At 47.9% G+C, this 15,035-nt stretch overlaps 1 protein-coding gene and 1 long non-coding RNA gene across 7 annotated transcripts in view; one reads left to right on the top strand and one right to left on the bottom strand.

Moving 5' to 3' along the window:
- MYLK (myosin light chain kinase) overlaps window positions 1–15,035 on the top strand; it is a 223,453-nt gene that overhangs the window by 176,910 nt on the left and 31,508 nt on the right. For all 6 annotated transcript variants that reach the window (XM_030942155.1, XM_030942139.1, XM_030942161.1 and 3 more), the window contains 4 exons: window positions 2,079–2,381; window positions 9,477–9,509; window positions 9,607–9,700; window positions 11,229–11,432. In XM_030942155.1, coding sequence (XP_030798015.1) covers window positions 2,079–2,381; window positions 9,477–9,509; window positions 9,607–9,700; window positions 11,229–11,432 — 634 coding nt within the window. The remainder of the gene's footprint in view (window positions 1–2,078; window positions 2,382–9,476; window positions 9,510–9,606; window positions 9,701–11,228; window positions 11,433–15,035) is intronic.
- LOC115900708 overlaps window positions 1–15,035 on the bottom strand; it is a 48,017-nt gene that overhangs the window by 18,728 nt on the left and 14,254 nt on the right. The window lies entirely within an intron of this gene.

The following is a 15,035-nucleotide window of genomic DNA, read 5'->3' as shown; positions in this document are numbered from 1 at the left end:
TGGAATTAAAGTCCCTCTCCCTGAATTTTGCATCTTCTCTTGTGTGACAAGTCTTATATATCACATGTGTCATGTATAGGTTCTCATTTTCAGCCAAGAGACATCTGTAACAGGGTAGGGTACAAATCTGTAACAGGGTAGGGTACAAAACAGGGTAGGGTACTCTTTTGCAACACCCATTTCTCAGTTTTCTTTTCTTGACCAAAGCAAAAGGAAGATCAGTTGGCAGAGTGCATTCATTTATAAACCCACACGACTCCAGCCGTGGCCAGTCACATGGTTTCCAAGCAGCCTTCTCTGGGAGGAGTAGTGGGTCTGTCTTCCATCCCTCTTTGGGCTTTTTTACTTCCTTAGCTGGGTCTTGAGAGGACTTGAACCACTTGTCTTTAAGAGAGTTTAGAGTAATAAACATCTTAGCCAAAACCAGAAATGTTTCAAAAAAGGCCAATATATCTCTCAGAACAAACAGTTTTTCTAAGAGAACATATTAAACAGCCAGCGAAAGTGGTTCCATCACAGGAGGCCTCTGGCATGACTGCCAGCACTGGGAAGTGGCTCTGTCCCAATCCCAGAATCATTCCCAGGGCTTTGGTTACTGGGGATAGACAGTTTCTAGGCAGCACATTCTGAGCTGGAATGTGGATCAGCAGGGCTGGGAGAGGGGACAAGAAGGAATATGAGTATGAGTAGATACGTATATACATGTATACACATGCAGATTTTTCTTCTCCATATAGACAGGGTCATTTACAGAAATTGCCTTTGGCCTTCCTGCCTTGCTGGGGGTGGGAGAGTAGCAGTCAAGTACTTTATGTTTGCTGACTTGAGTCTTGCAAAAACCCTAAGAGGCAGGAACATATTGGCACCATTCTCTGAATGAGAAAGTCAGGCAAACAAACCAGTTTCAAATTTGCTGGGAATGACATAGCTTAAAAGCATGGTTTCAATTGCTAGTTTGTAGGCTTCATGAACTCAAAAAGCATTGGGGGAGAGGAAGGGTTAATGAACACAGATATCTGTAGCTAACCAACCATCTGCAAAAACTAAATCTGAAAAATAGGAGAGTTTTGCTCAGATAAGCAACTAATAAAATCAGCAAAACTCAAGAGCCTCATTAAAGTATTGGCTACCATGATTTGACTTGAAGTTGGCAGCACTGCTAGTTCTGAGGCCAGGTCATCTGAATGAGAAGGCAGCCAGCCAAAAGGGCCACTTCTTATTTGTATCCTCAGCTCATTTTCTGTCCATTAGTCAGGGATGGCTGTGATTTGCTATTGTGGTTTGCTTTTGAAATTATTTATATCTCAACAGCCCTCTGAGAATAAAAGAGGTAGGGTAGGAGTAATTTTTGAGTATATAAAGTTAGAAATAAACTCCTACAATAATCTTGACAGTAATGACTAGTCAAGCCAGCCACTCTTCTAAGAATTTCTCACAACCACCTGTGATGCAAGTGCTGTTATTCACATTTTACAGATGAGGAAACTGAGGCACAGGGCAATTCACAGCTACTGTGTGGGGACAGATCCGTGTTCAAACCTGAATCTGTCTGACTTCAGAACAGAAACACTGTGCTATACCGCCCCTTGCTGGGGCAGGCATTTCTCAAGACCCAGAGAAAGTGGAGGCAGACCCCTAGTTATGTCACAGGTCATTGGCCAAGGGCCCGAAGGACAGACACACACACTCATGCTGAACTGTCTCTTTCTCAAAACATGTTTTCGATGGGAAATAGTCCACGCCTTCTTGGCAGCTTCCTAGATCTGTTTACTCTGACAAATATGTTTATGACTTGGGCAAAGTACAGGAAATCGTGACTTGCATGTAGACTGGAAAACTAGCAATAAAAAGGAGGGGGTGCCTTTTTTGGAGCAAATAGTTATACGTGGGGCTTTCTGTACAGGTGGATTTGTACATAGCTCTAACTGTGATATGCGGATGAGGGAAAGAGACGCAGGACCAGGGACTTCAGAGTGGGTTCTCTAGGCTGCCTTTCCCCAATGACACAGGTAATTCAAAAACTTCCTTTGCCTGCAGTTCTGGAAAGTGTGGGTGATGTTGTGCTTCTCTATCCCCAGATAAGCCAGACCCCCCAGCTGGCACACCTTGTGCCTCTGACATTCGGAGCTCCTCACTGACCCTGTCCTGGTACGGCTCCTCGTACGATGGGGGCAGTGCTGTACAGTCCTACAGCATCGAGATCTGGGACTCAGCCAACAAGACGTGGAAGGAACTAGCCACATGCCGCAGCACCTCTTTCAACGTCCAGGACCTGCTGCCTGACCACGAGTATAAGTTCCGTGTACGTGCAATCAACGTGTATGGAACCAGTGAGCCAAGCCAGGAGTCTGAACTCACAACGGTAGGAGAGAAACCTGAAGGTAGGCTGCCTTCACTTCATCAGTGGCTTGAAATAAATATGTATGACTGACCTTGTGTATGTAAAGACTGTACTGAAAGGGGTGAAGAGGAACTGAGGAAACATTAATGATGACTGGCAGGGTCTTTTGGGGTCTTGGTTTCCAAGACAGTGATGTGGAGCCATTCTTCAAAAGTGTTAATACTTAGGACATTTCAAAAAACATTGAACCAGCAATTGTGGCATGCTGCCACCAGCAGGTGATGGTGTCACCAGTGGCATGCTGCCACTCAGGGGCACACCAGAAGTTCAAGTAGGCCTCACGTTCCTCTTCCACCTTCCACCCCTTCTCTCCTCCTCTTGTATCCATAGTTGAGTGTCTACTTGGTGTCAGATTCTTAGGACACAAAGATAAGACATGGAACTTAAAATCTAGGGGAACAGAGGTGTGTATGGCTAACTATAATGAGAAGGGATGCATGCTATTATAGCTGGGTAAACAAAGAGCCAAGGGGACATAGCAGAATGCATGGAGCATTTTTCCCTGGAGACCAAGGAAGGCTTTCTGGAGAAGGTAACACTTAATCTAAGTCTTGGAAAGTGGGATAGGATTCTAAAAGACACGGAATATAAGGAAAGGCACTCTACAAGAGGAAACAGCATGAGCAAAGGTTACAAAGCAATGGCAGTGTGTGGCATTTTCAGATGCTCGTGTGTGGCCAAGGCATGTTGTGTGAGATAGAACAGGAGGAAGTTTAAGACTAAAAGGGCATTTTGGGTGAAGTTGTGAAGTTCATCAAAGATTCTCAGGCAGGGGATCAGGAAGATTAGATCTGGTTTTTGGAGAACTAGGGAAAGAGCAGGGCTTTGCTGTTCACAGTGCAGTTGTGGACCAGCAGCCTTGGCATCCTGGAAGCTTCTTAGCAAGCAGACTCCCCCAGGCCCTTCTGGGCCTTGACTGAAAATGATCCACCCCTTAGGGGATTCAGAGGCACACAAACGTTTGAGAAGCACTGGAGTGGCAGGTAGGTCAGAGGAGATGAGACTACAGTCAGCCATACCAGATGGGCCTCTGGGATGACAGTCCAGGAGAGGGATGAAAAGGGCATGAACTTCAAGCCTCGGGAGGTAGAACTGAGCATACTTGAGGACTTTTTGCATAGAGAGTTGAGGAAGAGAACTGGAAGATTCTAAGATGACTTACAGTTCCTGGCTGGTATAACTGAACACAAATTCAAGAGCCAGCTAGAGGTTTATTGTTATAATTCACCATGGCTAACATGTATTGAGCACTTACTCTAAGCTTACGATGTGTTAATCACTTTATATGCATCGTTTTATCCAATCTCAATAACCCAATGAAGCAGATACTGTTATTACCCTCATTTTACAGATAGGGGAAATGAGATTTAGAGGGGAGAAGCCACTTGCCCAAAGTCACAGAGCTTGTAATTGGCGAGCTGACGCTTGAACTCAGAGCTGTCTGGCCTGAAGCTTGTGTTCCTTTGGTTAGACTGAGGGAAGAGGTCAGGCTGCCTTCCAGGTTCCTGACTTGAGTGACTTGGAGGTTACATAATAGGGAGTCTGGGAGGAGAGGGGAGCTGTGGTTTCAGCCCTGCTTGAGTTGGGGCATCTGAGGGATAGCCAAGGGAAGGTATCCTCGGACTGTTGGGTCTAGAGCCCAGGAGAAAGGTTTAAGCTAGTGCTGCAGGCTTGGAAGTCTTTACTATTTAATTAATAATTGAAACCATGGGCATTGATAAGGTTACAGAGAGTGTGGTAGATAAAGTCAATACCAATACCATGAGGAAGGAGCTTGCAGTACCAGGAGAAAGGACTGAGAGGGGAGAGAACCAAGAGGAGGCTGGAGTCTCAAAGAAACTGGGGAGGGAGAAGTTGCAAAGAGGGCTTCATAAACTGCATCTAATGCTAAATAAAGATGAAGGAGATGAGGACTCAGAGGGTCTTCGGCTCTAGTCCTTTGGTTGATAGTGATATTTGTGATCAGTCTGTAGAGTTTCCACTGAGTGAAAAGATGTTTGCCCTGGTTAAGGAATAAATGGAAGAAAGAGAGGCCAGAAGCATGGAATATTATTTCAAGAAGTTTTGTGTGAAGAACAGGAAAAGGACATTGTAAATTTAGGATAAGAGGCCGGGTGTGGTGACTCACACCTGTAATCCCAGTACTTTGGGAGGCTGAGGCGGGTGGATCGCCCGAGCTCAGGAGTTCAAGAGTAGCCTGGGCAACGTGGCAAAACACCATCTCTACTAAAAGTACAAAAAATTAGCTGGACATGGTGGCATATGCCTGTGGTCGCAGCTACTCAGGAGGTTGAGGCAGGAGGATCACTTGAACCCAGGAGGCAGAGGTTGTAGTAAGCTGAGATTGCGCCACTGAACTCCAGCCTGGGTGACACAGTGAGACTCCATCTCAAAAAAAGAAAGAAAAATGAATTAAATAATATAGGATAAGAAAAGGTTGGGGGTGAGGAGAAGGTGGAGGGATATCAAAGGAAGAGAGCTCTTGGAGACAGCATAATGTAGAGTTGTGAGGCAGATGGTAGAAGACTCAAATATTGAAGGAGACTGAGCTCCATATGCAAAGTGTCACTTGAAAACCAAAACTGATCACTAGGTGAGAATGTATTTGACTCCTTCTAACTACAAGGAATTAGAAATCAAGTGAGGCAAATAGTGAACCTGAGCAAAGCTCAGAAAGCGAGAAAGCGAGCAGGCCTGGCATCACCAGGGAGCTAGAGCCATTGTGAGTATGGAAACTGTCATCTGATTCAATGACCCTCTTTACTTTTGAAAAAAATTTGAAATTAGGTACAAAACAGGTATTAAAACTTTACTTTCAATTAAACAAGGGCTCCAGAAAGAAAGAAAGTTAGGGTACCAATGGAAAACATACCAACTTTACAATTTTATGTGAGCAGCTGTGTGTTGGGTGGCCTTTACCCACCGAGCCCTGTCAATATGTGTAGAGCAGGTCTCCTTGAGAGCTGTGGAGCAAGTCACAGAGGTGTGGTGCCTGCTCCTGGGATAGCTTTCGCAGGCATCCCAACCACTAGCCACTCCCAAATGTCTGTTGGGGGACACCGAGTAACAAAACTGCCATCGCTGTCTTCTTACACCACCACCCCCCCACACACACAACATCCCTCTGAAATGAGCAGAGTGGGGGCTGCATAGAGTGTGGGTCCCAGGGGGGCAATCAAGTTCCAGTCTGTGTTGTTAGGATGTTACTTGGAAAAGTGACAGGAAAAGGAATAAGATTGCAGTGTGAAGATGTTCATTGGCTGGAAAGGAAATGGTTGAGGTCTATGCTATGGTGTAAAGAAGGAGAGGCTGGAGAATCCCTGGCTAACCCCAGGCAGCAGGACCAGAGGCCATGGGAGCTGCGAGGTGTGGCCCCCAGGGGTCCAGGACAGCTGCTCCCAGGGTTGTGGGGAGACTCTGCCAGGAGGAAGAGCTGGGACTACCTGTCTGGGGCAAGTGGCCTCTCCCTTGTTCCCTGCCATCAGCCCGCTGAACCCTCTCTGGGCCCTCAGACTCCCCTCCCCTGCTGCCACCCCTCCCAGCTGGGACTAGACAAAGGGCAATGTTGAAATCACTTGAAATCCAGAGGAGGGGTCCAGTTCACCCAGGGCTTCTAGACAGGAAGCTACTCCCCACCTGAGGCTGGCTGGATTACCAAGGGGGAGGAGGAAGATGGCAGAACAGTTGGCAAGTATTAGGCCTCAGGGCAGAGGACTCTGGTTGGGGGGATTCCAGGTAAAAGTTCTCTGTGGTCTGCTCAGATGCTTGTTAGTTATAAAGCTTCATAGGCCATCCCTCTGCTGAAGAGGGAAATGGCCCTTAGGGAAGTGGCGTGTGTGTTCACGCAAAGGCATATGTGTGTGTGTTGGCAGAGAGGTGGGATTGAGTGAGAGGTCACTGCAGGTCATTTCTGTGGAGCAATGGGGGTGGGATCATATTGAAAAGGCAGTGCTGATTAACCCACACTCCATGAAGCCCAGCTAATGTTGGCTCTGACCTTCACCACTACCACCACAGCCACTACCACTCCTGCCTCTCACTCTTCTACTTCGTCCTCTTGCCTCATTTGCATCCCTGTTTGTACCCTAGGCCTCACCCCACATTCATTCACCATGTGTTCTGTGCCCCTCCTGTGTTCTAGGCACTGCCATAGGCACTGGGGATACAGTGGGGGACAAAGCGTGGGTTCCCCATGGAGCTCCAGTGGCTTCTCTGTACTGGAGCCACTCCTAAGACTAGGGTTCCTGAATTGACACTGCACTCCCAAAGCCAAGTGCACAGAGCCAGAACCTTACCACAGCCCCGCCCCCTCCCAGCGCAGCCAGGTCTTGAACTGTACTCCCCCTCGAATCCTGCTGTCACTCAAATCCACTCCATCCCTGCTCCTAACCCCAATTTGTTCTAGTCTGTATAATTGTTAGCAAAACAGCTACTGTGACTGAGGCTTCTTGCAGAACTGTGGCCTCCTTGCAACCGCCAGGACAGTTCAATATATAAAGTCTGTACCACTCCTATCCCAGGCTGCAGCTACGCCCGGGCCTCAGAGGCTGTCTCCGGGGCTTGAGTGCCCTCTAGTGTTCTCTGGGTGTGCAACAGTCCTTGGCTGCAGGAAGGGACAATTCTCTGTCCTGGGGACTGACTGGACTTGTGCCGTGTGAGGGTCCTGAGCACTCAGCTGATCCTCTCCCAAACACTCCAGGGTAACGAGACTCTCACCTGTTTGCAGAAATATCTCAGAACCATCCTCCAAATAGCCTTCCCCTTAGCTCATGGATTTCATAGCTCATTCTGAACAGATTTTTTTTTTTTAAGTTCAGTGGAAGACCCTTCTGCTGCAATTTTAGCTCCTTCCCTAGTGGAAAGACGGAAACCAGTTCACCTTTCTCAACAACGCTTTATGCACCAAGAGCTCCACTAGTTGAACTGTGGTCTTTCCTCTACTTCGCTCTCATCCTCCCCTTGTGGTCATTTTGCCCCTCAAATAGAAGAGAGGCAGGACAAGAAGTGAAAAGCAGAAGGGGACGTAGCAGCCTGGAATCTTTATCTTTTTTTAAGAGATCAAGTCTCACTCTATTGCACAGGCTGGACTTGAACTCCTAGGCTCAAGCATTCCTCCCGCCTCAGCCTCCCGAATAGCTGGGACTACAGGCACTTGCCATTGCTCCTGGCTTAGTCTGGAGTCTTGATCCGAGTTTCCTGCAGCATAAAGGAACACAGGGCACTAGAAAGAGGGGCTGGAATTCCTTGAGAATGATCTAGGTCCTTCCCCCAGAGCATTAGCAGGAGAATCAGACCTGCCGCAGACCTCTGGGGTGAGAGGCGAAGGTGAGGCATGGATGTGGGCTCATGAGTGAGGCCAGAGGCTAGCCCTGTGACTGTCTACCTGGACTCACAGTGACAGGCAGGGGCCAACTCTAGGACTGGATACTCCCTTCAAGGCAAGCAGGGAAAGTCCCCTCCTGCTGGGCCATTGGCAAGACTGCTCCTCCTGACACCAGGCCAGAAAAGCTGCCCTCTCCTTTCCCTTTCACTCTGCTGCTCAGAATACACTGGTCTCCATGCCACGCCGGGAAAATGTGGCACAGGACAGTAACTGTAAAACCCACCTCTGATCCTTCAGCTGGACTCTATCTGCGTATCCCTGTCTTTCTCATTCTTTTTTATTTTTCCATGGCAATTTCCTTTCTGTGATTATAACATATTTCCCAACCCCATTCATGTTTAGTTTTAGTTTTTAAAAAAGACTAAGCTTTGTCAGCAGCATTTTAAGAACTCTAAACACACACTCCCATTCACACTCACACACTCACACAGGCACACCCACACACACTCATATGCCCACCCTTACACACTATCTCTCACACACACTCTCACACTTTTAAAATCCTTTTCCTCCCTCTATGCTTTCTCTCCTGTCTTTGTTTTGCTTCCTCGGGAAACCTCCCATTCGTTGTCCAGCTGTCAGCCAGGACACAGCCCAGACGATGGCTGAGGAGCACACAGCACAAGACGAAGCATGGCATCCAGAGCTAGCCAGGGCCAGAGACATCAGGGGCAACCCTTCCTCTTACAGATGGGGAGACCAAGTCCCAGGAAGGGAAAGGCAGTCAGCCAAGGTCAGGTGGCTCGATGGTCAACAAACAAACCTGTATCAAGGCAAAGGAAGGCCTGGAGCTCTGAAGTGGGTATGCTCTGCTGGACGCCCCCCTGTTCCGGGGACCCCCTCCTGTTCCCCAGACCCCTCTTCCCTCCTGACACAGCCATGGGAGCCGCTGGCGTGACTGTGTCCCTCCCCGCCTGCCTCACAAATACCTGTTGGTTTCATTTGTGTGACGTTACTCACCCCCTTGTTGTATTCCATCATTTCCTCTAAGACACAACTCAAAGGCATTTCTTCCAAGAGTAATTGCTGTCACTTACAATTGCCCCATTTTGTGTCACCCTCCTCTGTTGTGTATTCACTTTGAACTGTGGTGATATGTGCATGATTATGATACACTTTGTAAATTGTTACTTCAAGTATACATGTTTTTGCCTCTTGAACTAAATTATAAGCTACAAGAAAGGAGAGACCATGCCTTCTGTGTAATATGTTTTGAATGCCCACAATAACTGATATTCAAGATGCTTGGTCCAGTGCCGGGATGCCATCAATAATGTTCAACAAATGGCTACATGGATTTGACACTAGAAGCAATTAGCAGTTGCTGACTTCTGAGCCAGGGGAGAAAGAGACTGTCACAGTTGTGTATAGGTTCTGAAAGTCAGGAAGGGTTGGATGAGATGTGGAGAAGGGTATATCTGGGGACCATGAGGCTAGAGAGGATGGGACGGAGGGGAGACCTGGTGGAGAAGTGGAGCTGAGTGGAGGGAGGAGGCTGACACCTGCCATTCTGCATCAGGCCCTATTTGCTGTATGGACTGACCAGCCCCAGGGGATGCCCAGAGCTCTGGGCCTGGTAGTCTTCTGCCTAGGGATGCTGAGGCCTGGCAAGGCCCCCAGCACATCTTACTCTCAGTGAGCCTTCAGTACTAATCATCTGTGTCTTCTCGGTCCTTCCTTGTGCCCCCCCAGAGCCAAAGGATGAAGTGGAGGTTTCAGACGATGGTGAGTGCAGCCCCTGTCCTTAGGTCAGGCTCTTGGGGTGGAGGGAGCTGAGTGGGGGCATCTGAGGCTCACACCAACCCTGACCCGTGCCCCACAGATGAGAAGGAGCCCGAGATTGATTATCGGATGGTGACAATCAATACTGAACAAAAAGTATCTGACGTCTATGACATCGAAGACAGATTAGGATCGTAAGTGGAATGGGAAGTTGCCTCTGGGCTCCCAGGGTGAGGGTGGTGCGGGTCTCACAGTTAGATTCAGTGCCTCAGTTTCCTGTTGCACCCTGGGCCCTGCCTCCTCCCCAGACTGAGAGTCCTGCAGGACCCATGAAAGCGTCACTCACCCAGGACTCTCTGCAGAGTTGCCCATGCGGTCCTGCACTGTCCCAGCTCTGCAAAGGCTGTGGGCAAGTCCTTCCTTTTCCATGCCTCTGTTCAGAGCCCAGGACTAAAGTGAGACACGGGGAGGGGAACAACACTCACTGGGGCCTGTCAAGGGAGGGCGGGGGGTGGGGGGAGCAGAACATTAGGGAGAAGAGCTAATGTGTGCTCAGCCTGATACCTAGGTGGTGGGGTGTTAGGTGCAGCAAGCCACCATGGGACACGTTTACCTATGTAACAAACATACACATCCTGCACATGTACCCCAGAACTTAAAAAAATAAAATAAAATAATTTTAAAATAAAATGAGAGGACTGGATCAGTTTATCTTTGGTATCCCTTCCATTTGATCCACAGAAGTCAGTGGAGGCTGATCGGTGCTCACTGTAAAGCAGTGCCTGCGTTAGTGCTCCATTAAATGCGCAGCAGTCATCCAGCTCCCTCATGAACTTGGTCGCACTGCTTACTCTGGCTTCTCCCTGGGGCGTGGAGGATAGAGTGGGCTCAGACCCCAATCCTGAGCCGAGCTGTTCATCTGCCCCTAGCCCTGTCCCTGGAGAAATAGAAGAGGTGGGAGAGAAAGGAGTGGGACTCCACTTGTATTTCCAGCGGTTTCTGGGAAATGAAGGAGTGATGGAAACCGGGTAACAGTATCAGAAAGGAGTTGGTGCCATCACAGAGGAGCCCCACTCTCCCCTCTCTCAGCAGTGGGAAGCAGGACCCTGCCTGGGCCATCACCAGGGGATCAGTGGTAGGGAGTGGAAGGAAGGAAGGCAACTGCTCAGTAATTCTCTGCATTTGGGAAGGGCTGTCTCCACCCATCTTCATGGGTTCCACTGCAGGGAGAAGAGATGCCATCAGCCAAGGTTGACGGTAGGTTTGTCAACATTAGAAGTGTGCTTCAAAGGCTAGGTATGGTGGCTCATGCTTGTAATCTCAGCACTTTGGAAGGCTGAGGTGGGAGGATTGCTTGAGGTCAGGAGTTTAAGACCAGCCTGGGCAACATAGTGAGACCCCATTTCTACAAAAAAATGTTTAAAGATAAGAAAAAACAAATGTGCCTCATTGCTCTAGAGCAGGAGTCTGGGCCTTTCATAAAGGCCTATGTCTTAGAATTTATGGGAGATATGTCTTTGTCACAACTACTAGCTCTGCCACTGTAGCGCAAAAGCGGCCATAGACAACATGCAAACAGCCAGGCAGGGCTATGCTCCAATAACACCTTACTTATAAAAGGAGATGGGCCAGATCTGTCCCATGGGCCATAATTTGCCAACCCCAAGTTAGTGGAAAGCTTAGCTAAATGTGGCTTTTCTGTCTTCCTCCTTTCATTTGCAGTGGGAAATTTGGACAGGTCTTTCGACTTGTAGAAAAGAAAACTCGAAAAGTCTGGGCAGGGAAATTCTTCAAGGCATATTCAGCAAAAGAGAAAGAGAATATCCGGCAGGAGATCAGCATCATGAACTGCCTCCACCACCCCAAGCTCGTCCAGTGTGTGGATGCCTTCGAAGAAAAGGCCAACATCGTCATGGTCCTGGAGATGTGAGTGGCTCACTGCCAGCAGCCTGGGCACTGCAGGGAACCCCCATATGTGTCTCCCCTACTGCCCTACCCCAGCTACCTCTGCCCCGAGATGGAAAGCACTGCAGATAGGAGTATGATATGTAAGATGCTCACCAGCCATAGAGCCAGGCCTGACCAAACAGAACTGAAGGTCTGTGCACAGTGCTGGCCCTGAGCCTCTGAGCACCAGCCCAGCTGCAGCCCTGTGCTTATTTCCAAAACAAACCAGTAGATCTTTGAGGACCCTGGCACCTTTCTCGCCCTCATCTCCCCATGAAAGGGGCAAAGCTACCCCTAGGCTTCTTGGTTTCATTCAGGGGCATTCTCACCTGAAGGTGGTTTAGAATCAAAGGGGAGGGACAGGGCGGCTTCCTGACTTCCCCATGAAAGATAAGCGGCACCCCGGCTTGGAGCCCAAAATCCAGGATGGAAGCCTCGCTCTGGTCCTCAGTCCCCTCCTATGTCTCCGCATGTCCCCGGTCTACTCTTGTTGGTACTGTTTTGACTTCTCACTCATTAAAGAGTGGTGCTTTCCCTGTGGGGTTGTACAAAGGCAGGGAGATGGATCAAATGACCTCCAGCCAAGGCTTTCCCAGAATCCATTGTTTCTTCTGCACCTGAATCCTCCACCTCCCTCACCTCTGAGCTGCTGGTGCATGTGTGTACACACACACACACACACACACATGCACATACACATACAGTGGCACACTGGCATCAGCAAGCCAGGCATCCCCCACAGCATCTGCATTCTTAACAGTTTCCTTTTTTATCTGAATTTTTAGAATATATGCTACAATCACCTCAAAAAATATTAGGAAATACACAGTGAAAAGTCTAATTTCCACCATTATTCCTGTCTGTCCTTTCCTAAACACCCCCACCATCACCAACACGAACGGACAGTTTTATTGGCTTTTATCTGTATCCTTCCAAAGTTTCTTTATGAAAACATAAGTGGGCCGGGCGCGGTGGCTCAAGCGTGTAATCCCAGCACTTTGGGAGGCCGAGACGGGCGGATCACGAGGTCAGGAGATCGAGACCATCCTGGCTAACACAGTGAAACCCCGTCTCTACTAAAAATACAAAAAACTAGCCGGGCGAGGTGGCGGGCGCCTGTAGTCCCAGCTACTCGGGAGGCTGAGGCAGGAGAATGGCGTGAACCCGGGAGGCGGAGCTTGCAGTGAGCTGAGATCCGGCCACCGCACTCCAGCCTGGGCGACAGAGCAAGACTCCGTCTCAAAAAAAAAAAAAAAAAAAGAAAAGAAAACATAAGTGTATAAACACACACACACACATATTCTTATTTTCTTGCCTTTTAACACAAAAAGTAACTTCTTATACTCACTATCATATACTTTGCTTTTTTAGTTTGGTTTGGTTTGTTTGTTGTTGTTGTGGTTTGAGACCGAGTCTCACTCTGTCGCCGAGGCTGGAGTGCAGTGGTGCCGTCTCGGCTTATTACAACCTCCGCCTCCCAGGTTCAAGCGATCCTCCCACCTCACCACAGGCTCACACCACCTTGCCCAACTAATTTTTGTATTTTTGTACAGATGGGGTTTCACCATGTTGCCCAGGCTGGTCTCGAACTCTTGGGCTCAAATGATCCATCTGCCTCAGCCTCCCAAAGTGCTGGGATTACAGGTGTGAGCCACCGCACCCAGCCTACTTTGCTTTTTCAGTGAATTGGTATGGGAGTTAGTCCCATCTCACTACCGAGTGAGCTTCCTCATTCTCACAGCTCTGTGGGCTTTTGTTGTGTAGAAAATCACAATTTATTTCAGCAGCCTTCTTTTGATAAGAGATTGGGATTGGGCGATTTCCAGCCTTTTGCTCTTACAAACAAGCATTGTTTGTAACCTTGTACCCACATCTTTTCACTCATGCCTGTGAATATCTGTAGGATAAACTCCCAGAAGTGAGGGAGAGCTGGATTAAAGGATATGCACATTTGAAGTCTTTAGAGATATTGTGAAATTGCTTTCAATATCCTTGAAATGCTCATCCTGAACTTTGGGGGTCTCTGTCCTTTGGTGGGGGCTCTATCAGCATCTTGGAATTCTTTCCCAGGAAAGTTGAAGCCAGTAAGACATCCCCAAGCTGTAGATATGAGTGGAGTATTAGTCTTTTCTCTCCCCTCATGCCATTGACATTCTGGCACACAAGTATTTCCTTTCAGTATGTGTTCCTTAGGAAAGGCAATAGTAGTTACGAGTGTAGGCTTGAGTCAGATGAACCTTACTTCAAATCCCTGCTCTACTTCTAACTTGTTATTTGACCTTGAGTAAGTTATTCTATTGTACCAATCCCTAGTTGTATTATCCATAAATGTAGATATGATGCCCGCCTTCATGAACACTGTGGGATTCAATGCAATAATGCATATAGGGCACAGTACTCTATAATGGGGAGTTATTGTTAGTAGTATGATACATTGACTTTTTTTGTATCCTGGTTTCTTTCCATTTAAAAGTACTTTTTGAGCATTTAACTTCCAACAAGGTGTTGTGGAACAAATCCTCCCTAGTATTCAGGAAGCCTGGCTTCAGTTTCTGCTACTGTTGAGTCATGATTTTACAATTGTCAAATCCTACCAGCACAAAGAAGTACTTGGATTGGAACAGTCAATCTCAAGACGCCCCTTTTGGTTATAAAATTCTACTATTTCGTGGAACTATAAAAGATGTGGTGAAGAATTTCCATTCGTATCTTAAAATCTACATTCAGCCCCAAATTCAAACGTTCCTGCCCATTTTCAGGAAATACGTAGCCCATGTCTGTGGCCTCATTCTTTATACCCTCACAATAGCCCCGTGGGCTGCATCTTTTCACATTTATTCTAGAACAGGTTGCTTAGTCTAGGCAGTATGGGCATGTGAGGACATGTGGAGAAATGTCCCATCTTTAGAAGTTAAACCTTGAGCAGGTTCTTGAGAGGGTGCAGGAGTCACAGGGCCTGGGGAAGGCTGGGCAGCAGCACCAGTGGGCAGAATACCATACTTAGCTTGGAATTGGAAGTTGGCAAGCTGGATGGAAAAAGCAAAGAGAAAATGTAAGAAAACTTCAGCTGGTCTGGCTTTCATCCCTCTACCCCATGCCTCCCCCGTGGACAGAAGCAGGTCTTCCATGCCCAGATACCAGAAGATTTGCCTGCACTTGGGACCATGGCCAGGTCGCCAAGAGTAGGAATTTGGTAAGAACTCAGTCAACCAAAGAAGAAGGCAACAGGTTCGTACTCCATCTATACATCCCTTCCAGCTTAAACACTCTAAGACTTGACCACTGAGAAGGGAAAGGATGATTTTCACCAGTGCAATGTGCTACCCTTGTTGGATGGAGAAACTGAGATTAAAAGAAGGATGATGCCTGGGGATAGAAAAATGGAAAAGTATTCCAGGGTCCCAGCCTTAAGTTCTGTTGCCTCAGATCTAGTGGGAAATAGTAATGAATGTGTCTTCAGATTTCTGACTTCTGATTACTGGATGAGCCCCCACCATATAGCAGTTGGTCTGACACAGCGGTTCTTTCAGACCCCTGACCTACTTGGGCTTGTCCTTTTGGAAATGCTTGGGACATTCCAGG

Source organism: Rhinopithecus roxellana, chromosome 1, assembly GCF_007565055.1.
Source record: "Rhinopithecus roxellana isolate Shanxi Qingling chromosome 1, ASM756505v1, whole genome shotgun sequence".
NCBI classification, from domain to species: Eukaryota; Metazoa; Chordata; class Mammalia; order Primates; family Cercopithecidae; genus Rhinopithecus; species Rhinopithecus roxellana.
Note: the sequence above shows the minus strand (reverse complement) of the source record. Positions and strands in the feature narration are given on the sequence as shown.